This window comes from Acinonyx jubatus, chromosome D1 (genome assembly GCF_027475565.1).
Source record: "Acinonyx jubatus isolate Ajub_Pintada_27869175 chromosome D1, VMU_Ajub_asm_v1.0, whole genome shotgun sequence".
Classification (NCBI taxonomy): Eukaryota; Metazoa; Chordata; class Mammalia; order Carnivora; family Felidae; genus Acinonyx; species Acinonyx jubatus.
The window spans coordinates 5555960-5582564 of record NC_069390.1 but is presented as its reverse complement, the minus strand read 5'-3'; the positions used below and the strand labels follow the sequence as shown (position 1 = coordinate 5582564).

Here is a 26605-nt window from a genome sequence, read left to right as displayed (position 1 = left end):
GCTCCCAAAAGAAGGTCACTCTGTCTTTTTCAAGGACTTGTCTGTGGGTTGTTGGTAGTTAGGAAATGTAAATTTTTTCTTTTGCCTTTGTTTCCTACGTCACTCCCCCCCCCCCTTCTGAGATCCTTTCTCCTTTCACCTCATCCCAGATCCTCCAGCGCGCCCCCCCCCCTCCCCAGAGGACTTTCCAGGTGCTCACCAAGCCTGCTCTCTTGATCACTGTGCCCACAGCACTGGCATTGTGGCACCTGCCCCTCCCCCCCCCCCACGCGTGCAGCCCCTGATGAGTGCGTGCCTCCCTGCCAGACTGCGAGGGTAGGGTGGGACCTGTCCCCCTGTTCCAGGAACATGGAAGATCGCCCACACCTGGCACTCTGCCTAGAGTCCAGCGGGGGCGTCATAAATATCTCCTGAATGATTCATTCATCCCTTTGGGAGAGAAAGTGCGACCTCTAACCGGTTAAGAGCATGGGCTTTGAAGTCACACAGACGTAGATTCAAGTCTTGGCTCTGATCTTTGGCTCTGTGGCCTTGGGAAGGTCATTGGATCTCTTTGAGCCTGTTTCTTCATGTCAAAATGGAGTGACCACGAACCCATTAGATCTTTGTGAAGATTAAGTGAGATGATATTGGCCTGCCCCACAGCCCAATTACGGTGGGAGGGGTAATTATGCATTCAGGAAAGGGGAAACCTCCCGCGGCTCCATCTACCACCTGTTTTCTTACCGGTTTCTAGGAGGTGCGCAGCATCAGGCCCGTTTAACGGAAAAAGAAACTGAGGCCCAGAAAGGGACCAGGATAGCCCAGCGTGCTGCAGGTTGGGGCTAGAACCCGGGCCTGCGTCCAGCGCATCGCCTGTCTCTCCGAGCACCTGGTGAGCACATCCCCACCCCACCCTCGTCCCCTGGCCTGGGAGTGAGGGGCTGGGCTCGGCCTCGGGCGACCCCGCGGGACTGCGGGGCGCGCTTGGGGATCTTCGGCTCAGACCCCGGAAGCGGTGCGCAGCTCGCGGGAGCGGAGAGAGCGCTCGGGGTTGTCGCTTTAAATTAAAGAGGGAGCGGGAGGGGGGCGGGCGAGCGCGAGGGAGCGCGCGGCGGGCTCCTGGGAGCGTGCCCGGACTGCGGCGCAGCTCCCGTCTGCCTCCCCGGCCCGGCCGAGCCCCCGGCCCGCGCCGCGCTGCTCCGAGGCGGGCGCCGGGCGACACTGCAGGGGTGGCGTTGCCGGCGACGGCCGGGCTTGGCGCCGGTGCGTGCGCGCTGCGGGAGGCCGGCCGGGAGCCGCGAGCCAGGAGCCGGAACCGGAGCGTAGAAGCAGCCCCTCCGCGGAGCCGGGGTGAGTAGCACCCGGCCGCCCCCGACTCCCACCGGGAAGCGGTCCGGCGCGCGGACGCGCGTAGCGCACCCTTCCCCGCGCGGCGGACCCCGGCCTCCGCGCACTCTGCGCGTCTGCACACCCGCGCCGCGCTTGCACACGTACGCCGGGCACAGCGCACGCCGGGCGCCCTTCCCCGGCCCGGCCACTCCGCGCACTGCGCATCGCATCGCGCCCCGCACGCCCGTCCCGCGTGTGCACACACGCGACTCGCCCGGCCTTTTACACGCCTCCCCGGCGCCCGCGCCGCACGAGCGCCCCTCACTTTCACACTCAGCATCCTGACTGTCCCCACCGCCCCTGGGGCACACCCGCTCGCGACTCTCCCGGGTCAGACCACCCCCGCACATCGCTCCCCAGATACCCTAGGGGTTCCCGCGGCAGGGGTGCTGGGTCTTCGGGAAATGCTCTGATCCGGAGAGGCATGTCGCACCCCATCGCAGGAGGCCCTCGGAGCTTGGGAGAGGATCCCCAGCCCGGACCAGTGTCACTGGCCTGCGTGGGGGCTCTCCGGGGGCTCCTGGGAACCCTTGATGCCGCTGCTCTTTGGAAGAGGAAGTTTGCCCTGTCTTGGGCCCTGGGCTATAGATTTGGGTTGAAGAGGGGGTAGAGTAGGGCCGGACATGGGGACCTGGAGCCAGGCCTGTGGGTGGAGGAGCCCTGAGCCAGCCATCCTGGTGACCCTTTTCCAGGGCTGCAGAAGAACTGTGTGCCACGCTGCTCAGTCAGTGAGGCCACTCCAGAGTGACTGGGAAAAGCTGCTCCTGGAGCGTCAGCCCCTTCTCCAAGCTGGGGGCAGGGGCAGGTGTGGAGAGCAGCAGCAAATGTGCTTCTTACTAGAAATGGGGAAACCGAGGCTCAGGGCAGACAGGAGTTCCAGCCAAGTTAACTCACCAGTCTGGAGAAGAGTCAAGACAAGTGCCCAAACCCCCTGCCCTCTCCACTCTGAAATCCAAAACCTTCCACCTAGCAGCTTGGGAGCGTGGAGGTTCCCAGGCTAGGGTTCAAGTTTGGACTCGGTCTCTTGTCAGCTCTGGTGACACTGGGCAAGTGTCGGTTTTCCTACCAGTACAATGGGCAGAGTAGCAGCCCCCTCAGGGAGAGGCAGCGAGGATTTGCTGAAATAAAACATGGCGAGTCCTTGGTACAGTACTTGGCACATGATAGATGCCCAATAAATGCCAGCCACCACCACCCTAGCTGGTCTGCACTGTGGTTTCTGCGGGCTTTGGGGGGATGGTAGCAGGATGTGATTATTTCAGGGATGGGGGGAGCACTTGAAAAGATCTCAAACCTAAAGATCCTAAAGAGGCTTGCAGCCTGGGAGGTTGAGGGCTGCCCTGTGCCCACATCCTATTACCTGATGACCATGGGGGGGGGGGGCAGTCAACACCTTGCTGGCCACAGACGTGATGTGGGGACACAGTGAGCAAGGAAACGGGGTGGGGGGAACAGAGACATGGGGCCCGTCTTCCCCGAAGAGGCACAAAATTCCTGGAAAGCCATTTCTCTGACAAGCCCAGGAGGGGGCCTCGACTGTGGTCCAATTCCGATGAGGCCAGTGACAGTTCCTCCCACCCACCTCCACCCCCAAAAGGCTTGGTCAGGAGGTGGCATCACGGCCAAGAGCCCAGGCCCAGATCCATCACGCCCTGGCGCCAATCCCAGTGTTGCTACTAAATGCTGAGTGACCTGGGGCTGCAGCTTCCTCATCTATAAAATGGGGATCCACTTACCCAGTCAGTCATCAGGTCTGTATCATGTGCCTAGTACAGGCTAGACACCGTGCTGAGCATTTGGCATATATCATGTCTATGTTTACAGCAGTAGGTAGGTGTTGCCAGGTAGGTCTGATTAAGCCTGGATTCGAATCTAGAGCTCTTTCCAGTGAGCAAACTTCATGCAGTTTCGAGTTTGGGAGATTGGGGCCAGAACGAATAGACTAGGTGGGGAAAGATGCCAGAGAAGGGGCCGTGGATCCGCGGGGCTTGGGTGTGAGATTGGGGCAGCCCTGGCTCGTCCCTGTTGTGGCCCATTTCCTGTGTGTCAGAAACTCGGGAGACTCTGGTCGCGGTCCGCCCTGGCCTCCTGATGCGCCTTGTCAGCGTCCTGTTGCCAGCCAGAGCCACAGCCCCTCTGCCTGGTAGACCCCCAGGCTGCCAGTGGGAGCCTGCTGAGGTGGTAGTCAGTGAGATGGGGTCAGGGGCACTCGGGGATGGTGAGTAAAGCCATTAGGAAGGGCACTTGCTACAGAGCCAGATCTAGTTCAGGCTCAGCTCCCTGCTTACTGGTTGGGTGACCTTGGGCAAATTCACTGCCCTTCTCTGAGCCTCATTTTCCTCCTCTGTGGAATCAGGTCAATAATAGGATATGTCCCATGGGGGTCTTGGGGGAGGTGATGGAAACACATACGTGAAATCCTTGGGGGCTGTGGCTACTAATGGCAGAGGCACTGGTCCGGGCCGCGGACATGGCTTTACCACTGCTGGCATTGTGGCTTTGGGCAAATCACTTAACCTTTCTTAACCTCCCATAGCTCGTCCAAAGGCCTGCTTACCAGGTTCATGAGCAGAGATGCTCCAGGGGCCAGCAGGTTCTGGAAATGAATGGAGGGATGGGAGGTGCCAGACGTGTCCGAAGGGGCAGAGCCCATTCAGCTCCAGCCCCGCTGTTTTGCGGGGGTAGGGGGATACAGACCACTGTCTTCAGATACTTTTAAAGGGAAGCAGTGAATCCAGCTTTTTTTTTCTTTTAGAAATCAATTTTTAATGGGAATTTCCCCAATTTTTAAGACAAATAAAACATACTTTGGGCTGATTGTGAGGCCAATAACCACAGCAGCTAATATTTACCAAGCCAGACTACACTTACCTCTCATTCTACCCTCCTGGTACCCTGATGGGGCAGCCATGAGCCCCATTCTACAGATGGGAAGACTGAGGCTCGGAGCTAGTGAGGGGGCAGATCTGAGATTCAGAGCTGTGCTCAGGCTGCCTGACCCCTCTCCCACCCCAGTTCTCTCCTCCCTCCATTCAGGCAGATGTGCTCTGGTTTCTGCCCCTCCACTGGGGACCACTGCGGGACCACTTGGGGCTTGGGTGTGCTCAGAATCATTCACATCTTCAGTGAAATCACAGCTCCCGGGCAAGGGGTATTACAATGAGGGGTGTAGGGGGGAAGGTGGCAGTGCGATATAGTCTGGGGTCTGAGCTAGACCAGCCCCAGAGGGCTGGGAACCCCTCAACTGCTCTAGGTCTGATACAGCAGATACAGGGTTCTGACCCATGCCGTGTGCACTGGCCACCGCGGTGTACCCAGCCCACGCTAGCATAGCCTCATTCTCGACGTCAGCTTGTGCCAAGTGAGCAGAAAGAAAGCTGATGGCGTTATTGGATTCCCAGCAAGGCAGAGGTAGGCTGGGACATGTGCGTGTTGGTGAATCCAGACCGTGGTCTGCCAGGAACTAGGGCCACCTTGGACTTGTTCACAGTGACCAGTTGGTCCTGCAGGTTCTTAGGAAAGTTCTGAAACTGTATACCCCTCCGCAGTAAGGCACAGAAGTTAGGAGTGTGGAGCCAGATGGCCTGTGTTGACCAGTGCTTAGAATCGCTCTCTCAGGCGTAGGGAGTGCTCAGCGAGGTTAACTGTCATCACAGTCTCCTGCCCAGGTCCCAGGAATGAGCCTCTGTTCCTCAGCATGAGTGAAGCCTCCCTGGTTAGCATTTCCCTCCTGTCACCATGAAGGACCCACACCTCACTGGGTCATCCTCTGCGTAGCAAGGAGCTGTCTGAGCACCTGCAGAACTTGGCCCCAGGGCCCCGTCCTGCCCCCGTTCTCCAGGCCTCCTGCCAGGGACTTTGGACAACCCCCACATGTGCTAGATAAGTCTGTCTAGACCAAAGCACCCTAACTTCTTGGTTCCAGAGCCACAGACTGGGGGAACCCCAGGATTCAGGGAAATGCTTACCCTCTGATTTGACCCCAGTCCCAAAGGGAACCCACAGCATGCTCGAGTGGGTTGCAAACATGCTAGCCAAGCCACAGCCCAGGAGTATTTTGCCCTGTGCCTGAACAGTATTTCCATTTTTTGTGTGTGAATTGGTTACATTTAAAAATCAGGAAATTGCACATTAAAAAAATCCAGGAATCTGGCTTTGCTTTAAAAATCCGGAAGGAAAGGAAGGAAGGAAGGAAGGAAGGAAGGAAGGAAGGAAGGAAGGAAGGAAGGAAGGAAGGAATACCAGAAGATTGGGACGCCTGGCCGGCTCAGTCAGTGGAGCATGCGGCTCTTGACCTCAGGGTTGTGAGTTTGAGCCCCACACTGGGTGTAGAAATTACTTAAAAATAAAATCTTTAAAAAATAAAATGAAATGAAAACATAAAGAGCCAGAAGATCCAGCAATGCAGGGTTGGCATCCCCTGGGAACGAAGAGCAGCGGCTCTTAGGTGGGCAAGCACTCTAGTTGTCACAGGGTGACCTGTTTGCAGCCTCCTTTGCGGGGCCAGGGGCCGTCCCGTCCTTCTGTGCCCCTGGAGCTGAGGCTGATATAGCTCCTCCCGGCCCCCCCTTTCCAGTCCCTTCGAGTATGTCTATGAGACACATTTACTTCTCAGCGACGACAGTAATAAAACTATGAGCAGTCACCTGGGTTCAGGTAATGGCTTGCATGACGCCCGGACCTTTCTAGAACAACCTAGACCTTCCGCGTTCACCAAACTTGGAAGTGGAGGGTGGGGTGGGGAGGAGACCATCCTGAGTAGTGGAAGGACTGATGATGGAATATTGTGGAAATGCAGCCTTTCCTTTCCAATTGAAAGAAAAGCTTTTGAAGTAAGGCTTCGTCAACACCTCGAGGGCCCACGCTAACGAGTGGCAAAGAATCAAAGCCTCCTTGCTGGTCAGCCTGTTGTTGGTAGGATGGAAAGGAGGTAGGGGCGCCAGATTTAGCAGATATAATATAAATACAGGATGCTCGGGAACTTTTGAGTTTCAGATAAACAATGAATAATTTTTTTAAGTGTAAGCATGTCCTAAATATTATATGGGACATACTTGTACTAAAAATGAATCAAATTCAAATGTCACCGGGCATTTTGTGCTTTATCTGGCAACCCTGACAGTAAGATGGTCTTAGACTGGTTGAAAAGAGCTTTAAACTCCATTTTTTTAAAATGGTATTTAAGGGTGCCTGGGTGGCTCAGTCACTTAAGCGTCCAACTTCAGCTCAGATCATGCTCTCGCAGTCCATGAGTTCAAGCCCCACGTCGGGCTCTGTGCTGACAGCTCAGAGCCCGGAGCCTGCTTTGGATTCTGTCTCCCTCTCTCTGTGCTCCTCCCCAGCTCATGCTGTCTCTCAAAAGATAAATAAACATTAAAAAAAATTTTTTTTTTAGTGCTATTTAAAAACCACCTACCTTTGGCTGAGCTCTCCTCACAGCTGAGTCTGAGCGCTGGATGACAGGCCCATTGGCATCGTGGAGGTCAAGGCGTAGGGTTGGGGTTGGTGGCCCTCCAAAGCCCTCCCTGCTGACTCTCTTTCCCCTTCCAGGCCCAGCGCTGCAGTGGGCGTCATGGCCATGGACGTGGCAGAATACCACCTGAGCGGTGAGTCCCAGTGGAAGCGTGCCATCTCACGGGGCTCCCCAACCAGGCCTAGGGCAGGGGGTGTCGGTGGGACGTCAGTAATGGCCCTATTTTACCAGTAAGGACAGTGACTTGCCCGAGGCCACACAACCTTGGGGACACGGGGCGGGGACCAGTCTAAGGTCTCGTCATCCTTCTGTGCCAATGGCTCCTTCCTGTGGAACCACCTCCCTACATTTGACTGGAGGAGTCCCCCAGGAGGCCCATGTCCCGTGCTCCCTAAGGAGAAACTGAGATGCAGAATCCGCTCCCCCAGGGCCATTCCTAGAGCCTGTTGAGTAGCCAAGTGAGAAGAAACCCAAGAAGGTTGATGTTAGAGCCACAGGACAATAAGCTCAGAGGTGGCCCAGTCCAGGGATGGCAGATACCTGAGATGCAGCCCCGACCTTCCTGCGTGTGCCCCAGTGGGTGCTGAGCTTGGGAACTGCCTCGAGATAGCAGCCGCTCTCCCGCTGATAGTGGGTGGTGTCAGAGCTGAGACATACTTGCCATGTTTTCTCGTGGGTTCCCCTCTCCATTTATAGATGGGAGAAGGGAGGCTCAGTGCAGGACACAAACCCAGGTCTTCTGACTCCCAGGCCAGTGCTCCCCAACACTCTAGCTGCTCCCCTGGCTCAGCCCCCTACCAGCCCAGAGCTGAGCTGAAGCGTAGACCAGGGACCACACTTTCACCTACAGGCTCCCAGGCCTTGGCCCAGGCCCTGGCATGGCCTTGGGCAAATGATGAAACCTCTCTGAGCCTCCACTTACTCATCTGTAAAACGGGGGGCAGTGAGGCCTGCCTCAAGGACTGCTGGGAGGACTCGGTGACCTCACTTACACAAAGTGCCCAACCCAGCGCGAACACGACTCTCTCCCAAAGCAGGCCTTTGCACATGCCCTTCCCTTTGCCAGGAGCACTTCCCTGCCTCTGCCTGGCTAAGCTCCCGGGATTGTGCGGGGGTCACAGGTGCAGATCTGGAGCCAGACTGTCAGGCAGCGAATATCTCCTCTGTCCCTCAGCTTCCTCATCTAGGCAATGAGGGTAATAATAGAACCTTCCTCACAGGGTTGTTCCGGGGTCTCCGTGGGTTAATATGCAATGAAGCACTGGAACGGGGCCTGGCAAAGAGTAAACAGTAAAGGAAGCTATTATTACCGCCACGCCACTCGGCCGCCTCCACCTCCTCCTCATTTCTGGTCTCAGCTGAGGCCTCACTTCCCTTGGGAATTCTTCCCATACCACCCCGAGGCTGTAGTCAATAAAAGGAATAAATAAATGAGCATTAACAGTCATCATCTTGTGTCACCTTCCTGGGGCTTTTCCTTTCAATGCCCCCCTTTCCCAGCCAAGCAGGATGCAGGCTGCACGCCCTCAGGCCCTCCCTCCCCCCAGATCCTCGCTTTCAGGGGAGCCTGGCTCCACTGTGCCGGGTCACCTTGACCGTTACCTGCTAGGACCTCAGAACTCAAGGCCCACCTGCTTCCCTGCCCCTGGGACCACCCAGGCCCTGCCGGGAGCCACCTGAGGTTCACATGGACATCTCACTCTCCAGTTTACCAGGCCATCCGTTATTCATCAGACGCCGAGAACTTTCGTGCCTCGGCAGGGCTCGCCTGGGGCCCTCCGTAGATCTCTGTTGTGGTTTGGGTTAGCCCACAAATTACATTCTGTCAAGAAGTCAGGAGTAAACAGGGCTTGCTCACAGCCCCTCCATCCTGATTTCTAGTGCTGGAAACGTTTTCCTGCTCTGCCACAGTGACATCCTAATGACCTCAGTTCTCAAAGGCCAGTGATATTCCCTCCCAGGGCAGCACCACCAGCCCCCACTGGCCCCTCAGCTGGACCTTCAGGCTGTTTCCACATTTCTGCTGTTATAAATACAGTCTCGATGACTCACAGCAGACATAAAATTTGCTGGGATTTCTTCCGCAAGATAAATTCCCCAGGGCGGGACCACTGCTTGGGGTGCGTGGTCATCTCCACTCTCCAGATGAGGACGCTCAAGTTCAGAGTGGCTAGGTGGCTTGCCCAAGGAGCCAGGGCACCCGCGGCCAGGCTCTGCATTTCTTACCCTGTGGCCTTGGGCCAATGGCTGGGTGTGCTCACTAGCCTCTCCCAGCCCCGGCTGTCCTACTCTAGCAAGTGGAGGGAGAGACCTCATAGGGTGCTACATGCTGGATACGAGCCAAGGCTGCAGGCCGGGCCCTGCCCTTCTGCCCTGCCCCTAACCTACAGTGAGTTAGCATTGTGGATTCTGACTGGAGTCGGCTGGGCTCAGGGGAACGGGCAGGGTGAGGCCTCCCACTCCCAGAGGGGCTGCCACTGCTTCCTGATACCTTTGCAGCTGGGCTTCAGGGGCATGGTGACAGAGAGCTCCCCAGCCCCAAATGCCCCACTCTCTCTCCCACACTGGACACTGAATGCTCTGGGCTCTGTACATCCCCTCCTCTGCTCGCCCTGAACTCCCAGTCCCTGGTGCCTTGGCCTGGTACATTTCTTGCTCCTCCTTCGTATCTCAGTTCAGATGCCCCTCCTCCAGGAAGCCCGCCTGGGCTGTTCTCGTCACTCTGTTTTGTGTATTTCTTTGCCTACCTACCTCATCCCTAGACTGTGAGCTGCTTAAGGACGGGGCCTGGGGCTGGGGCTGACTCCCTCACCAGGGTGCTTGCACACCATAGGTGTTCAGTGGATGTGCAGTCGTCAGTCTTCACCCCTGAAATGCCCTCCCCACCTCTTTCTACCCTGCATAGTCTGGGGACTGTGCTGGGTCGAGGCTGGGTGGGGCAGTGGTTACTCCGGCCTGGTCTGAAGTCTGGCTGCCACAGCTGGCCTCCCAGTGCCATTCCTTCCTGCCTCTTTGACCTTGGGCTAAAGGTCATTTATTTTTGTAAATGTTTATCTTTGTGCACCCGTTTGCCCATTTGAATTGAGTATAGAGGCAGCACTGAGAATGGTTTTGAGAATTCTATTTGCCAACAGAAGGTCACTTCTGCTAGTGGGGGCTCACCCAACACACTTGAGGGGGCAGTTAATTACTATGTCTGGGGACAGTGAGACTCAGGGAAAGTTATTTACTTATCAATGAAGAAAGCACATTTGAGCATTTGGATTTGTCTCCAAGTCCTGCACAGCCTAAAAGCCACCTCTCTCTCACTTCTGGCTGAGATTTTTTTTTTTTTTTTTTTTTTTGGTAGCAGCTTTATTGAGATAAAATTCACAGACCATACAATTTACCCACTTTAGGCATACAATTCAGTGCACCTAACATCTTGTGTACTCATCAACACTATTAACTTTTAGAATATGTTCATCATCCTCCAAAGCAACCCTGTATTCTGTGTTGCCCCCGCCCCAGTCCCCCCAGCCCCAGATAATCACTAATCAACTTTCTGTCTGTACAGATTTGTCTTGACATTTCAAATAAATAGAATCATACATGGGGCCCCTGGGTGGCTTAGTCGGTTAAGCGTTTGGCTTTGGCTCAAGTCATGATCTCGTGGTTCACGAGTTCGAGCCGCTCATTGGGTTCTGTGCTGACAGCTCAGAGCCTGGAGCCTGCTTTGGATTCTGTCTCCCTCTCTCTGTGCTCCTCCCCCATTCGCTCTCAGTCTCTCTCTCTCTCAAAAATAAAAACATTAAAAATAAATAAATAAATAAGTAAACAAACAAACAAATAAATAAATAAATGGAATCATACAACATGTGGGTTTTTGTGATGCCTTTCACTTAGCATGATGTTTTCAAGGTTCAACCACATTGCAACGTGTATCAGTAGCTTTATGTTGCCAAATTATATTCCGTTGTGTGGATGGACTACATTTTGTCCATCTATCAGTTGCTGGACATTGGGTTCTTCTAAATGAGGGTAAAGCAAAAATGGGGTCATTTCTTTTCTCCCCAAACCCCTTCCCTCTTCCTCCAGACCCCAAAAGGCTGCTTTGATTATCTGGAAGGCTATGAGTTCAGAGAACTCAAAAGAAGCAAGAAGAACCCCATTTGTTTAAAGCCTAAGGAGCGTTTAACTGTTGTTCACAACTCTTCGTCTGGTTTGGCCATGTGTCCCCACCCCCATCCCACCCCTGGTAGGAATGGATGCTTCTGTGGAAAAGGGGATAGAAGCAGAAATCGCAAGGTACATATGTCTTATTCAACACTGGATCCCCTAGTACCTAGTACTGAGCCTGGCACACAGTAGTCACTCAATAAATATTTGTTCAGTGAATAAATAAGTCAGTGCTGAACTGCCTGCTTCTTGGGTGGGAGTCTCTAACCACTGGGGGACCCCAGAGCCTACTAATGAGAGGCTGCCTTTCCCTTGCAGTCATCAAGAGCCCTCCAGGCTGGGAGGTGGGTGTCTACACCGCTGGGGCCCTGGCGCTGCTGGGAATTGCGGCCGTGAGCCTGTGGAAGCTCTGGACATCGGGGAGCTTCCCCAGCCCCTCCCCGTTCCCTAACTACGACTATAGGTACCTTCAGCAGAAGTATGGCGAGACCTACACAGAGGCCAAGCAGAAGGTGAGGCTTCTATGCCAGGGGTGGCCTCCCCTCCCTCCCCTCTCCCTTGCTCTCTCCTGGTTAATTTCCTCCTGTGACCAGACACCCTGGTCCTCCTCCACGTTTCCAACATAGCCCAGTGCTGCGAAATCAGTGAATACTCGGTGAGGGACTGAAAGTTTTCAATTTTAAAAACCATCCTGGGAAAAATACAGGAAAAAAACAAGCAAAACCCCTCCCCAAATGTCACCACCCAGTGGCAAATAACTGTTAACTGTATTTTAACTATTAACATCTGGATTTCTTTCTCTCCGGTATTTTTAATGTATCCTCCAGTCTTTTTTCCATGCATAGGTGTTTATACAACGGGTGTCATTTCTACACAGAATTTTATACCCTGCTCTTTTCATCTCCCAGCCGAAAGCATTTTCCCATAATGTTGAGCCCCCGTCATAAGTATTATTTAGCGTCAGATTCCTTTTTTATGTACGTGCCATGATTTACTAAATGCCATTGTAAATAATGCAGTGAATGTTGTATATGTAAAACTTTGTCTTCATTAGGGTTATGTACTTTGAATGGATGCCCAGATGTGGAATTACGTGTCAGGGACTACAAACACTTTTAGGGCTCTCAATATATACTGCTGAATGCTTCATCATTAGACACTTGGCAGAGAATTTTTCTAGTATCATATAGAGTTCCAGAGAGCACAGCCAGAATCTTTTACCAGATAGCAGCCCCACATGCTCATTCGTTTGGGGTGTGAAGCAGGACTATCTCCCATGGGGGGCGGGGAAGGAGGAGGGGAGAGAGAGGCGGAGACTGTAAATTGGCACAACTTTCCCAAAGAGCATTTTGGCAACATGTGTCAGCAGCTTTCGCAAGGACTGTGTCCTCTGAGCTAGGATTTTAAGAAAGCTATTTGATTCTGCATTATTTATATTTGTGAAAAATTAGAAACAACATGAATGTCCAACAGTAGGGGGTCTGTAAGGTAATCACAGCTGTCCATTCAGGGACAAATTGGTGGCCCATTTTTAAGATGATAGTAATGGGGGGCACCTGGGTGGCTCCGTCGGTTAAAAGTCTGATTTCACCTTAGGTCATGATCTCGCGGTTCGTGGGTTCGAGCCCTGCCTCGGGCTCTGTGATGACAGCTCAGAGCCTGGAGCCTGCTTTGGAGTCTGTGTCTCCCTGTCTCTCTGCCCCTTCTCTGCTCACGCTCTGTCACTCTCTCTTAAAAATAAGTAAACGTTAAAAAACATTTTTTTTTTTTAATGATGGTAAAATGAGGGCTATGCAACAGCATGGGAGATGCTTGTGGCACAAAGACTTTTGTTTTCCCAAATCCCGAGGTCAACTTAGTGAAAGGAAAAATTTGAGTTTTGGGATGAGTGTTACCCAACACGAAAACCTTCTGTTGTGAACATTTTGGTAAGCATCCTTAGAGGCTGCTCAGTAATCTGTTGAGTAGCTATCGTCTAGTTATTCGTACCCGTTCCCCCTGCTAACTACTTTTCCTTTAAAATTTTTAAGGTTTTTGTTTATTTTTGAGAGAGAGAGACAGAGAGACAGAGTGTAAGTGGGGGAGGGGCAGAAAGAGAAGGAGACAGAATCCAAAGCTCTGTCAGCACAGAGCCCGACGCAGGACTCGAACTCACGAACTGTGAGATCATGACCGGAGCCAAAGCCAGACGCGTAACCGACTGAGCCACCCGGGCGCCCTACTACTTTTCCTTCTTACAAACGTCACTGCAGTGAACATCTTTGTGCGTGGAACTCAGTCCATATCACGAAGCGTTTTGAGAAAAAGCTTTCTTTCCTCGGGGTTCGGGAGAGAAAGGTGAGTGATGTGAAATGGCATTAAACAAAGACCTTCCTGACTAGGGCAGGCACCGTTTCTGCACACAGGGAACGGAGGTGCCTTGAACGAACAGGGCTTACGAGACCAACCAGCAGCCTGTTGCATCTGCCATGCTCCCACGTCCCGTTTTCTCTCCCCCAGAGAGTGCCTGCCTGGAATGCCCAGCGGGCCAGCACTCGGGGACCGCCCAGTCGCAAAGGCAGCCTCAGCATCGAGGACACGTTTGAGAGCATCAGCGAGCTGGGGCCCCTGGAGCTGATGGGCCGGGAGCTGGACCTGGCCCCCTACGGGACCCTCCGCAAGTCCCAGTCGGCCGACTCCCTGAACTCCATCTCCTCCGTGAGCAACACCTTCGGGCAGGACTTCACGCTGGGCCAGGTGGAAGTAAGCATGGACTACGATGCCGCCTCCCACACCCTCCACGTGGCCGTGCTGCAGGGCAAGGACCTCCTGGAGCGCGAAGAAGCCGGTTTCGAGTCCTGCTTCATGCGCGTCAGCCTGCTGCCCGATGAGCAGATCGTGGGCATTTCCCGGGTGAGTGGGGGCAGGGGAGGCACGCGCGGGGCTCTCGGGGAGCCCTCCCCAGGCCGCCAGGCCCGCGGGGCCGGGCCGGATGTGTGGAGGGTGCTACGCGACAGCTCTGGGTGCTAATCCCAGAGCCGGAGGTGTCCCTAGCCTGACGACTCCCGCCGTGCGTGGTTCTCGGCAATCCTACCACGTATATCCAGTGGGTGGCAACTGTCCGTTCCCATGCCTGTCCCCCGGGTCGGCTTGGGGTCCGGGTGGGAAAGGGGTGACATGTTCAAGTTGGCTAATTTGGGGACAGCTTAATGACGGGACTGTTACCAGTGGTGTGGAGCGGCCTCCGTGATGGAGCGGCACCCTCGTCTGAAGGGGCGATGGGAAGGGGAGGCCAAAGGGGAGAGGCACGTGGCGGGGCTGCCACATTGATAGGCGCTGTGCCCTTTGGTCAGGGGACATGCTCAGACCACAGCAGTACCGCAGGGAAGGACCTAGGGAAAGAGCACCCCCAGCTCCCTGGGTCCTCTGGTTTCCCTGGAGTGACCCCCATTGTCCGACCCCAGACCCCACCAGAAGCCAGAGGCCGAAGGAGCCTGTTGATCAGCCCATGGAGGTCAGCTCCTGGGGGTGGGAACAGGGTGGGGAAGGCACCCAGCACCCTGCCCCACCAGGCTACCCCTCCATGGGTCCCTCTGTCTCGCCAAGAGAGGGAGCAAAGCCTTCATGAGACACGTTCTACTCCAGGCTGGATTAGGGGGAGCAGGGGCCCAGATGCCACGGTTGGGAGTCCTCTGAAGTGGGTAAGGTCGACACCCAGTGGCCTCTAACCAAAGCAGGGGGAGCCTGAGGGTCTGTAGGACCTAGTGCTTTCTGAAGAGTCACCTGTGTCCAGTCACTCTACAGTGTTGAAGCGGGCTGTCCCTCGGGGGTGGACACCATCATCCCTCTCCCAGCCCACCCTGCCTCCCTCACCCCAGGATGGTCAACAACTGACCACAACCCTGTGCGTGTGGGGCCCAAGAGAGGCAGTTGGTGAGTGGTAAGGAGCAGGACCCTAAAACCTCACCCTCTGGGTTGAAATATCAGTGTCCCACTTCCTAGTAGCATGACCTTGGATAAGTCCATGAGCTCTCTGCGACCCAGCTTCCCCATCTGTCATATGAGCAACATAATTCTTGAGGAAGGGGTGTGCTACTATATGCAAAGTCCTCAGCCCAGTCCCTGGGAAGTGATCAACAGATTGTGTATCAGGACCATGACGTGTCCCTGTTGAGCCTGGATCCACGCTGCCTATGGCCTGGACTGCCTAGAAGATCCTGGGTGGTTCTGGACACCTTCCGTGAGAAGGGACATTAGCAGACAGGAGCCACCACAGCCTGATGTGTGCTGAGAGTCTGGTTCACAGAGCCCACCCATCCGTGATTCTCTCATTAGTCCCAGTGGGATGGACCGAGGGCATCTTACAGATGAGGAAACAGGTTCAGGAGAGTGCTTTGCCCAACACATCCCCAGGACCTGGCCCGGGGGTTCCCATTTCCCGTCACCTGTGTGCTCATAAAACATAACACACAGAGAATGGATAGTTCGGGAACCCGAGCCCCTGTGGACAAGGGACAGCAAAGTGACTCATGTGGCAGGAGGAGGGAGAGATGGGGCCAGATCATGAAAAGCCTAAATGCCAAGGTCAAGATGAGGAGGTAGACTTAATCCCACAGGGGAAGGAACCCTTGAAGGTCCTCAATCAGGCAATTGGGTGGGGAACGTGGCTCCCAGGGAGCAGTGGAAGAGGAACCTTCCCACGAGCCAGGCAGTGACCAGAGTGTGCTTCAGTGCACCTGGAGGTGCTGGCAGATTCATTCCCAGGAAGGCAGGCTTCTCAGCATCCTAGCCCAGCTAGTCCCAGCAAGTAGGTGGCTGCCCCCAGGCTGGGCAGGCCCCCAGCCTCAGGTGAAGTGCCAGAGATGAGAGCTCCTCTCTAAATATTGCCAGGCAGTGACTAAGGCAACCCCCAATGGGAAAGGGGAGCCGTGCCCACCAGGACACCTTCCCGGGGGGGTCTGCCCACAGCTTCCTGGGAGGAGGCCAGAGGCACCCACCAGGCAGGACGGGGCTTGGAAGTGGAGTCTTCCCAGCCTCGCCCGATCACTCCATCCGTCCATCCATCCCACAACATTCAGACCATCCTGGGCCAGGCTCTGCGGGGGCCGGGACATCAGCGGCTCTTGACTCCACAATTACCTGTACTTACTGCACGCCTGGCCCAAGGCTGGACCTGAACACACACGACAAAGAGGAGACCAGTCTCTCCTGGGCATCGCGAGGGTTCTGTAGAGCCGTGCGCACTGAGGGTGGGAATTAGTTGGTGTCAGAGTGTGGAAGCTTCCAATGCCAGGCCGCCACTGAGAGGAGGACAGGGGGCTTTTAAATCCTCAGGGCTGGGGTAGCCGGCTGGCTCAGTCAGTAGAGCACGCAACTCTTAAATCTCAGGGCTGGGGGTTTAAGGCCCACGTCGGGTGTGGAGCCTACTTAAAAAAAAAAAAAAAAAAAAAAATCCCCAAGGCTGAGCCACCAAAGAAAGAATTGGCATTGAGGTCGTGGGACAGCAGAGCCAGGACTCGAGCCCAGGCCTCTGGACTCTCTGTCCGGTGCTCTCTCCCCACCATGGCCTCACGGGTGTCTGGCTGCCACCTCCTCCCCAGAGCTGAAGCTCCCTCCACGTCCCTTTCTCTGTGCAGATCCAGAGAAATGCCTACTCCATCTTCTTTGACGAGAAGTTCTCCATTCCCCTGGACCCTGCAGCCCTGGAGGAGAAGAGCCTGCGGTTTTCCGTGTTTGGCATCGATGAGGACGAGCGGAACATCAGCACGGGCGTGGTGGAGCTGAAGCTTTCTGTGCTCGACCTCCCGCTACAGCCCTTCAGCGGCTGGCTCTACCTACAGGACCAGAACAAGGTCAGTCCACCCATGAAGAGAGCGTCACACGCACCCGTCTCCGAGCGGGGAGTCCACTGTCCTCCACGACAGCCCGAGCCCTGACTTCTTTAGGAAATGACAGAGAGAGAGGCCTGAGCCACATTCACAGAAACTGTTTACTGCATGAAGCAAAAATGCCCTAATTACTGTTTACCACTCTTCTGTCGTTGCTATTTAAGCAAATGATTATACGAACCCCAGTCCACTTGGACCTCTGTGTGCTCCTACTACAGAATGTTTTCCCTGGGCTGGAATGAGGGACTGCATCTGGTTGCTACAGGCAACCTCTGGTCCTCCTTCCAAGGCAGGACCCTGGCCTGGTGGGAGGGAGGGCTGGCGCATGCCTCGTGGAGCGGGAAGTGGGGTCCCTTTCTCAATCCCACCAGCCTGGTGCCTCATGTAAGGGCAAGAGTAAAAACTTCTCAGTGGAGAAGGAAGTTCCTGCCTTTCCCTGGACCTCTCAAGTCCTCAGGGGGGCTTCGGAAGCCTTCTGAGCCAGTCACCTGTCCTCCAGGCTGCCGACGCTGTGGGCGAGATCTTGCTGTCCCTCAGCTACCTCCCTACGGCTGAGCGCCTCACTGTGGTGGTGGTGAAGGCCAAGAATCTCATCTGGACCAACGACAAGACCACGGCAGGTAAGGCCCTGCTGGCTGGCTGGCTCCTTCATGTGGCTGGTGGGAGCTGTGACCCAGCTGCTAGGCCAAGGGCAGCGGGAGGCGTCAGCAGGTGTGGGGCATCGTACCAGGCCCCTCCACCCCCAGCTTTGGCCGAGCTCAGGAGCCAGGAGCTCAGGAGTTCGGGATGGTGGGGGAGATGGGAGTCTGAGAGCAGGTGCCTGGGGTGCTGGGAAGAAACCACGGTAGACAGACACCTGCTTCCCAGGACTAGAATTCATGACAGAAGCTCCACTCCCAGAAATTGGACTGTATCCCAGATCCCACATGGGGGCCAGGGCCACCAGGATGGTGTGGGTGCCAGGCAGGACCTGATGCCCCTAGTCTACAGGAGCAGAACTAGAAACCAAGGGCTGGGGGAACGACCTAGCGGGAGCCTCGGGGGATCCACGGTCCAGGCAGGTACAGCAAGGACACCCAGTGCGGGGAGGGTGACAAGTAGAGAGGGACTCATTATTTCAGAGTCGGGCTCCACTGAGCGGGTGCAGGGTGACTCAGGCCTGACGTCTGTGCTCATTATAGAATGAGAAGCGGTGGGTCCTTCCCACTCCCCAGAGCGTCACGTGAAGGGAGCACTTGTGTGGGCCGGGAGGCAGGCTGCCTGAGCCCAGGGCCCAGCTCTTCTCCCAACTCGTGTAGGAGCCTCAGTTTTCTCATCTGTAAAATAGGAAAGAAATAAAGGCCCAATGGCAGGACTGTAGGAGATAATGGCAACAGAGAAGGCTCGGGGCACTTGGAGCCAGCGGGCTGCGAGGACCAGGCAGAGCTATGCCAAGTGGATGTGGCCTTGGCCCTGACCCCCACCCCTTGCTCACCCACAGACCCCTTCGTCAAAGTGTACCTGCTTCAGGATGGGAGGAAGATGAGCAAAAAGAAGACAGCCGTGAAGAGGGATGACCCCAACCCAGTGTTCAACGAAGCCATGATCTTCTCGGTGCCAGCCATCGTGCTCCAGGTGAGGGGGGATGGCTCAGGGGTGGAGGCCAGGCCAGGTGGCTCCTGGGCTCTGGGGCCACTCCAGGCCCTCGGCCTAGCTTCTTAGGGTTCCTGCAGGTGGCGCTGGTTTGTCTCAAGCCCTCCCCTTTCTAGTTGAGAGGCATTTATGGAGCACCCACTAGGTAGTAGCCCTGTGGTCAGTGCTGGGACACAGGCACTGCTTCCTTGTTGCTCACAAGGGGAAGGTGGAAAATCCCCAGACAATCCTTTTTTTTTTTTTTGAGAGAGAGAGAGAGAGAGAGGGCACAAGTGAACGAGGGCAGATAGAGGGAGACAGAGAGAATCCCATGAGGGGCAGAGAGAGAGAGAGAGAGGGAAGCAGGGCTCACCCGAAGAGGGGCTTGTTCTCACCTGATGCAGGACTCGAACTGACAAACCATGAGATCATGACCTGAGCTGAAGTCAGATGCTTAACTGACTGAGCCACTCAGGCGCCTCTCCAGACAATCCTAATCCACTAAGCGCATGCCAGACTTTGGCGGCCCGGGGAGGCTTTTACGAGAGGGGTTAGCTAAGCCGAGATCTGGGGGAAGCCGGTTCCTGGTGGAAGGAGCTGCAAAGGCCTGGAGATGAGCCAGGGGAGCCCAGGGGCCCACAGTTCTGGCCCAAGGTCTCTGGACACTCTACCTGCAGAGACCCTGCCGAGCTCCCCACACCTCCATGGCTTTCAGAAGGTCATGGGCCCCAGGGAGACCCCTCTCCTGGCACAGATATCACAGACCAAGGGTGGGGGATTACAGAGGATATGGCCTGTGCCACACCGGTGGCCCTGCTTGCATGCCTCAGAGGATGGGGAGCTTACCACCTCCCCTCACTACCTCCTTCCATGCTGGGGCATTCCTGCCAGTGAGAACGTCCTTTTGTGCCCTGAGCCAAAACCTGCCCCTGAGTCACGGGGCTGTACAGAACCCACCTAATCTGACACCCCATCTGAATTTGAAAGCCCAGAACTCTGCCTTACTCTGGAAGCTCCTAATCCAGGCAAACATCCCAGTGTCTGGAGTTGGTGCTGGGTGTCCTTGCCTTGTCCTGCCACCCTCGTGGGACAGACTGTCCATCTGTCCCCTACTTCCCTCGGAGCGGCTGTAGCGCCGCTCGTCCACAGCCTCCGAGGGTGGGAGACCTCTTCGGGCCAGGGCGGCGGTGGAGGAAGAGGGAGAGCGGGGGTGAGGAGAAGAGAGAGAGGGTCAGTCTGGGTTCGGGTTTCAACCTCTCCACTTCGATCTCAAGCACATTCTTTTCCTTCCTCAGCTGTGAGTCCAACATGTGATCATATTAGGAATAACCAGACATCTGAGATGCTCTGTGTACAGGCACTATTCTAAGCAGTCGACACATTTTAACTCATTTTGTTCCCGGTACAGGTAGGAACTATGATTATTACCATCCTCCAGATGGGAGGCTAAGTAGGAAGAACCCAAGGTCACACAGCAAGGGAGGTGGTGAGGCCAGCATCTGAACCTGGCAGTCCAGAGCCGCCACTGTGTCGGGAGGCAGCAGCAGAAGCCTGTGGGCATAGGCAGATCAGGGGTGCAGATTCAGGGAGCCACTCCTGGCAGCCCGCTGGGGCCTGGCACCTGTAGACAGGGTCCTGGGAGCCACGGAGGGCCTCCGGCACTGCCCCCGGTCCCCAGCACCCATGTCACTTCCTCCCTAGGACCTGTCTCTCCGTGTGACGGTGGCTGAGAGTAGCAGCGATGGCCGAGGGGACAACGTGGGCCATGTCATCATCGGGCCGTCAGCCAGTGGCATGGGCACCACGCACTGGAACCAGATGCTGGCCACGCTGCGCAGGCCCGTGTCCATGTGGCACCCTGTGCGGCGAAACTAGCAGCTGGAAAACGGGCCAGGGTGGGCACTGAGCTGCCTGGGGCCCGGCGCAAGCTCCGCTCTGATGCCCCTCCATAGTCCAGCAGGAGCCATAAATGCTGGGGTCCCCCACTGGAGCCCCCATGAGCCATCTTGGTCCGTCTGTCCAGACTGCAGTGGAGGAACAGGCCTGGCCAGGTGTCTAGGGACCCAGGATTTTCTCCCACTGAGGACCAGCTGTGGCTGGGCTGTGACCCAGGAACGGGCAGCCTGGCACTGGCCCTTTGTGCCCCCATTTTGAGATCCCCAACAGGCTGCTGGGAGGCCAGTGCCAAGCTCGGCCACATGTAGGAACCGAGTGAGTCTTGGGGGCCAGGTGCTGTGCTAGGCACCAGCAGTCGTGACATGAACAGGACACAGCCCCTAGCATGTCCGGAGGGCAAGACCCCTGCCCTGGGGATCTGCTCAGTGCTGAATGTGGACTTGGGAGGGCTCTGGGGTCTGCTAGGACGAGATGGGAGCCGAGCCCTGAGGGGCAGGGAAAGAACTAAATGTGTCCCAGGCAGGCAGCCAGCCTCAGCAAGGCAGGGACATGAACTTCCGTATCACAAACTGTCCTACTGCAGTGGACACGAGGGCCTTTCTCTGCGCAAGAGAAGTGACCAGGAGACCAGGCCAAGCAGAGGCCTGCAGGGTGCGGCAAACACTGGCTCTGGAATCACGCTCTATGAAATCTGCTCCCTTGAACCGTGACCCTTGCAAAGCCCAGAGGTCTGAAGAGGCCCAGAGCCAGGTCCTTGTGTTCGGTCCCAACTGAATTAGGCATTGGCTCCACGGCATTTGTTGGGGTACCTCCAGGCTAGGCCCTGTTGGGAAGAGAGATGCCTCGGCCTCTAGGGAGCTGGAGGGCAGTGGGAAGGCCAGAATACAGACTGCAGGGGGCCCATGGGAGAGGCTTCTGTGGGCTGCCCGTGCGTGGTGTAGCAGGAGGCCCTCGAGCTGGGCCTTGGAGGAAAGGGGCTGCCTGAGCTGAGGCATTGAGGGGAAGTGGAGGGGTGTCCGGATGGAGGGTGGGGTGGGGGCAGGTTTGAATGCCAGACGGGGAAGGAGGTGGCACTGGGTGTCCTAGGTCGAGTTCCAAAAGCAGACCCTGAGATTCTCAGGCGAGGGGTTTATGCAGGGTGGGGGTGGGGGGGAGGCAGGGAGCCCTCTGGAGAAAACTATAGGGGAGAGAGGAAAGCCAGGGAGCAGGGACAGAAGCTAAGTAAGTTGTGGCTTTAGGAGTGTCTAGCTCCAGGCTGATGGCTTGAAGTCTGATGGAGGAGCTCTGTGACTGGCACCCCACAGGGGTCCTGCCCAGAAGCAAACGGGCTGGGCTGTTTTGCGCCCACAGGGCTTTGGCTACCACCCCACCCCAGCTGGAGGAAGAGCGCATACCTTCCAGATGTCGCCGGCTGAGGCGCCTCCCATCCGCCAAAGGCAGCCCCAGAGAAGCAGGCGGCCGAGGGGTGGGTGCCCCTGCTGGTTCATCAGGATGGGGTGGGGAGCGGGGCGTGTTGTGGCATCTGCTCCCAGGGGCCACCCTCAGGTCAGGACATGGGCCGTCCGGCTGGCTGCCTCTGGTCCTGATGAGCCATAGAGACCCAGGCCCAACCAGTTATCTCCAGTGATGCCCTGGGAGCCCAGAGTGGTCATGGGCTGGAGGCAGAACTGTGGCTCTCCCCACCTAACACAGCTGTGGCCCAGGCCTGTGGCCCATACCAGGAGGTCTGCACGGCCCAGGCCAGCACAGGGTCCGGGGACACAGCTGGTGAGCCTCTGGAGCCGGGGAGACGCCAGACTCTTTTCTGCCCCAGTGGCTCCGCAGCATAGGCCATTTACTCCCACCTTCTCTTCCCCCTCTTTCTGTCCCTCTGACTGCATGAAATGTTGACTGTGTACCCGAGATGGGCATGGTGGGGACCAAGTCTGCTGACTGGAATGATTCTAGAACCAAAATAAAGCTGGGGCAGGAAGGAGGGGGCTTCCAGGGAGCCTTGCTCAGCCCCAAATCACCTTGGTCTCTTCTCCAGGAATCAGGGACTTGTGTGGGTTACTCTGAGTAGATTACCCTGCTGCTGGGTGCCCAGAGGGAAAGGAGACCACCACAGGGACCAATGCCATCAGACTGCTTGGGAAGCTCTAAGAGGGGGACCCTGAGTCAGGTCTGGCGGGGAGGATAGCGTTAGGGAATATCACGGAGGGCTTCCTGGTGGTATCGCTGAGTTGTCTTCAGGGCAAAAAGAAGTGTAAGGTTGAAAAAGGTGGATAAGGCCTAAAAAGCATTCCTGGAAGAGAGAACAACATGCACAAAAGGGCAGGAGTGGGCGAAAACTTGGCCAATTTGTCAACCTTGCTAGAGCAAAGTTGGGGGAGGCTGGGGAGAAGGGAGCCAGAAGAAAGGCTTAGAGGGGAGGAGGGTCGTGCAAGTTCAGTGCGTGCTGGTACCAGCCACAACCCTACCTACTTAGAGGGAGGGACCGTTGCACTGTGGTCATCCCCTTTTTTGCAGAGATGGAAACAGAAGCTCAGAGAAGTTAGGCAACTAGTCCAAGATCACACAGCCAGAAAGTCTCAGAGCAGGCATTCAAGCTCCAGCTGTCTGGCTCCACAGCTCAGGCTCTTAACCATCAAGCTACACTGTCCCCCTTTCACCAAGTCCTCCAGGTGGGGCTGAGGGGCAGCGGAGAAGCCCCTGTGGATCCCAGGCTGCTCTGGTTTCCCCCTCCCCTGCCCTGGAAGATCACAGCAAGTGCTGGAGGATGATCTGGGTGGGGATTACCAGCCGCCCCCAGGAAGCCTGTGAAGAGCTCTCGTGGACTCCCCCTCTTGCTAGAGGAGATGAAAGCATGAGCCTTGCAGTGTAGGGAGGACTGTGCACCTGGTGGAGGAGAGAGGGACCCCCCCAGGCAGGGGAACTACTTGGTGTTGCATGTGTCCGGGGAGCCACACAGCCACTGGGCCCGGTCAGAGGAGCAGGTCAGAGGGAGGGAGGAAGAGGCTCCTGAGCGGCTTTGGAAGTGATGCGCAGGGACACCGGCTGTTCTTGGTCAGCGCGGGGCAGTCTGAGCTGCTTCTCAGTTTCAGGTTCATTCCGCACAGCCCAGAGTGCACTACTGACCTCTCTTTCTGCCTATACCCCCCACCCCACCCATTCTTCCCCCTCCCAGCCCCAGGCCCGTGGGCCTGCCCCCAGTGTCCCAGGCCCCCTCCATCTGGGAGCCTTCAGGGATCAGCCGAGCCGCACCCAAAAGCACAGGTATGGAGGTCAGTGACCTGACCTCGGCAGCGGCTGGGCCACACCTGCGTGTGCAGGGGCAGGGCGAGCCACTGTATCATCCGCAGCCGACTGCCGCTCAGACCTTCACTTCCTCTCTCCTGCCCCGGCCATCTATGCCTGCAGACACCCAAAGGGACAAACAGAAAGGCTAAATAAACACTAAGATTGGGCCACAAGGGCCCCTCAGCCTCTGCCCACCCTCACCCATTATCAACCTCATTCCACCCAGAAGGATCGAGAATGGGGAGGCGGGGAGAGGAGGCAAGGGCAGGAGTCCTGCCTCCCCAGCCCCGAAGTCCAGTTAAATGGTAGCTGGAGTTGAGCTGATCTGGGGGAGACCAGACAGAAGGGACCTTGGGAGAAGAGGCACTTCTGGGTTCTACCTGCCATAGTTTGGACAAGTCCCTTCCTGTTGAGAGACTCAGTTTCCCCATCTTGTCCCCTTCTTGTCTTAAGAAGAACTCTAAAGGCTCCCCACACCTCTGACTTTTGGGGATTCTGTGTGGAGGAGCTCTAAGGCCCCAAATGCCTTGGTTAGAATCTCAGCTTCTCCACGTATCAGCTGTGGGATCTTGGGCAAATTATCTGTCCTCTTTAGGCCTCAGTTTCCTCCTTTGTCAAAGGATAAGAATAATACATAATAGGATGGAATGAAATGTACATGTGCCAAGTGTATGTCACCCAGGAGATGCTCAGTAAACGTGCGGCCAGGGTTTTGGGTGAAAGAGTTCTGGCCACGGGCAAGACCTCTTGGGATCTGGTGTTTGAGATGAAAGGGAGGGGAGGGCACATAGGGAGGCGGGAGGAGCAAAAATCCCACCAAGGCATCCCAAGGGTGCGTAACTGGACCTCTGAAGTTCCATGCACCACCGGCACCCACGTTCCCTCTCCTTCAACCACCCATACGCACCCCACGCCCAAGGCAGGAACTCCAAGCAGAGCCCACAGCCCTCATGATGATGGTGCAGGGAGCAGAGCGGCCACATGGCGGCAGCAGAGACTCGGCTGGGGCCCCAGGGAACTCCTGGCCTCAGGGTGGATGGGGTGGGATGCCAAGTGGGCTTGAGCAGATGGAGGCTGGAGGGTGGTCACCTGTCTGCTGACCCTGCAGTCAGGTCATGCACTGTATTTACTCAACTATGCGATCATTTGTTCCTGTTTTCATTTCTCCAAGTTTGTCTATTCTTTTGAGTCAACCAATCTTCCTTCTTTCCTTCCTCTCCTCTCTGCCCCATTTTCCTTCCTTTCCCCTCTGTCCAACCAGGCAGTCAATTGGACATAACATCTTGAGCCACAGCTGGGCGCCAGCCTGGGGCAGGCACTGCTGTCTAGGGGTACAGAGGTTGGCCTTGGTCTCTGGCCTTTAGGTGCTCAAGGCTGGGGGCTGGAAGATCCTGCCTGGCCACCTGCATCCCCAGGAGAGGATTCCATGGCAGGCCGAGGGCCAGCCTGGCCACCTCTGATGTTCTGGGGTCTGCAAGGCAGTTGCCCACTGTGCAGAGTGGCAGAAGAGCTCTGGACTTGGGACTGGTGGGGTCTCAAGGGACAGAGACATCCACAGGCCTTCAAGGATAGCCCCCCCCCCCCCCCCCCCCCAGAAAACAGTAAACAGTACCCTGGCCAGGCAGACTGTGACCTGGGCCACCTCCAAAGTAAGCCCCAGTAAAATGGTGCTGTCCAGGGCCCAGCAATATCTGAAATTCAGGGAAATCCCTGGCCAACCAGAGCAGATTCCCCTTACCCAGTAACTAAGCTCCCTCCTGCAGAAGCATGAGCATAAAGTGGAGGTAAGGCTGGGGCTTCACATCAGGAAATCTGGGTTCAAATCCTGACTGTGTCTAGCTAGGGTGAGATAAGCCACTGCCTTTCTCTGAGCCTCAGTTCCCAAATCTGTAGAATGAAGAAAGCAGATCCCTTGTTCTGCCCACCTCACAGTCTGATGGCTGAATGAAATACTGCATACCAGGTATGATGTCGGGAGAGAGCCCTGCTGCATGCCCGGCCCCGGGTTCCAATTCAAGTTCTACCTCTTACTAGCTGTGAATCTCAAATGGGAAGTGAACCTCTCTGGCCTCCAGGTTCCTCATCTGTAAAATGGGGCTAATGATTCCCACCTGCGAAGGGACAGTGCCTGCACAGGGTTAGCAATCCATTAATGGGCGCTGTTATTATTAGGAAGTGCTCAGTGAAACTGTAAGGCATGACAGACGTCAAGGATATCATTAGAATGATTATCCCTATAGCAACCAAGGCCAAACGCCTCTGCCTGACTCTCAGCTCCCTCCACCCCCAGTCTGGCCCCACCTGCCTCCTAGCCTTGCCACCCAAAGCCTGATGACAGCATCAGTGGGGATGACAAGGCTGACAGCTGATCGTTGGGGGACTGGGCGCCTCCCAGCCACTCCTTGGGGCGGGGAGCCCTGCTCCGTAGCTACACACCCAGCTCAGCACCAAGTCACTGCTCAGCCCTTTGGCAGTTTCGGGGAGGAAAGGGCACCTAAAGGGTGGGGATTTCATGAGATGCTCTCTCTATCCAGGTGAGGCTCCATTCAACCTGCTGCCTGTGGCCCTGGGTGAGCTTGGAATAAGAGTCAGGGGTCTGGGCTCTACCTCTGTGCAATGAAGACAGTGACTCCTGCCCCAGCTGCCTCTATGGTCCACAGTGAGGTCCAATGGGGGCTCAGTGTGCTTTTCCACCTGCCCAGTTTTGTACATCACAAGGGATGACGTCATGACCTGCGTGGGGAAGGGGGTGTGAAACCCAAAGACTTCTACCCTCTCTGTTCCTTTGAGCTTCACTGAAAACAGTCAGTCCAGACTCTGGGGAGACCCTTGTGCCCATTTTCAAAAGATTTCAATTCTGGCTGCTAACAGGGGTGGGCAGTCAGGGGACAGTGAGTTTTCATTTCAGTTCTGTATTTATTCCCAGCATCCAGAGTGCTCCACTATCCAG

At 56.0% G+C, this 26605-nt stretch overlaps 1 protein-coding gene across 5 annotated transcripts; it reads left to right on the top strand.

Annotated features, from left to right (window-relative positions):
* The first annotated feature begins 420 nt into the window (after positions 1-420).
* Positions 421-24870, top strand: SYT12 (synaptotagmin 12). Of its 5 annotated transcripts, none has more exons than XM_027045266.2 (9): positions 421-618; positions 740-874; positions 6922-6977; positions 11321-11514; positions 13502-13894; positions 16618-16833; positions 17369-17489; positions 18350-18483; positions 20182-24870. In XM_027045266.2, exons 3-9 carry the CDS (start codon positions 6944-6946, stop codon positions 20353-20355), a joined length of 1266 nt encoding a protein of 421 aa, XP_026901067.1. In that variant the 5' UTR covers positions 421-618; positions 740-874; positions 6922-6943; the 3' UTR covers positions 20356-24870. The 5 variants fall into 5 exon arrangements, with proteins under 5 accessions (XP_026901067.1, XP_026901066.1, XP_014923442.1 ...); XM_027045265.2 differs by having other exon boundaries at positions 737-874; XM_015067956.3 differs by having other exon boundaries at positions 421-874.
* The last annotated feature ends 1735 nt before the right edge of the window (positions 24871-26605 follow it).

What these genes read in the sequence shown, in the direction of transcription:
- SYT12 (XM_027045266.2), top strand. Translation starts at nt 6,944, where the DNA reads ATGGCCATGGACGTGGCAGAATACCACCTGAGCG. An exon ending in ACCTACAGGACCAGAACAAG is followed by an intron (nt 16,834 to 17,368) that starts GTCAGTCCACCC and finishes CCTGTCCTCCAG; the next exon opens with GCTGCCGACGCTGTGGGCGA. An exon ending in CAACGACAAGACCACGGCAG is followed by an intron (nt 17,490 to 18,349) that starts GTAAGGCCCTGC and finishes GCTCACCCACAG; the next exon opens with ACCCCTTCGTCAAAGTGTAC.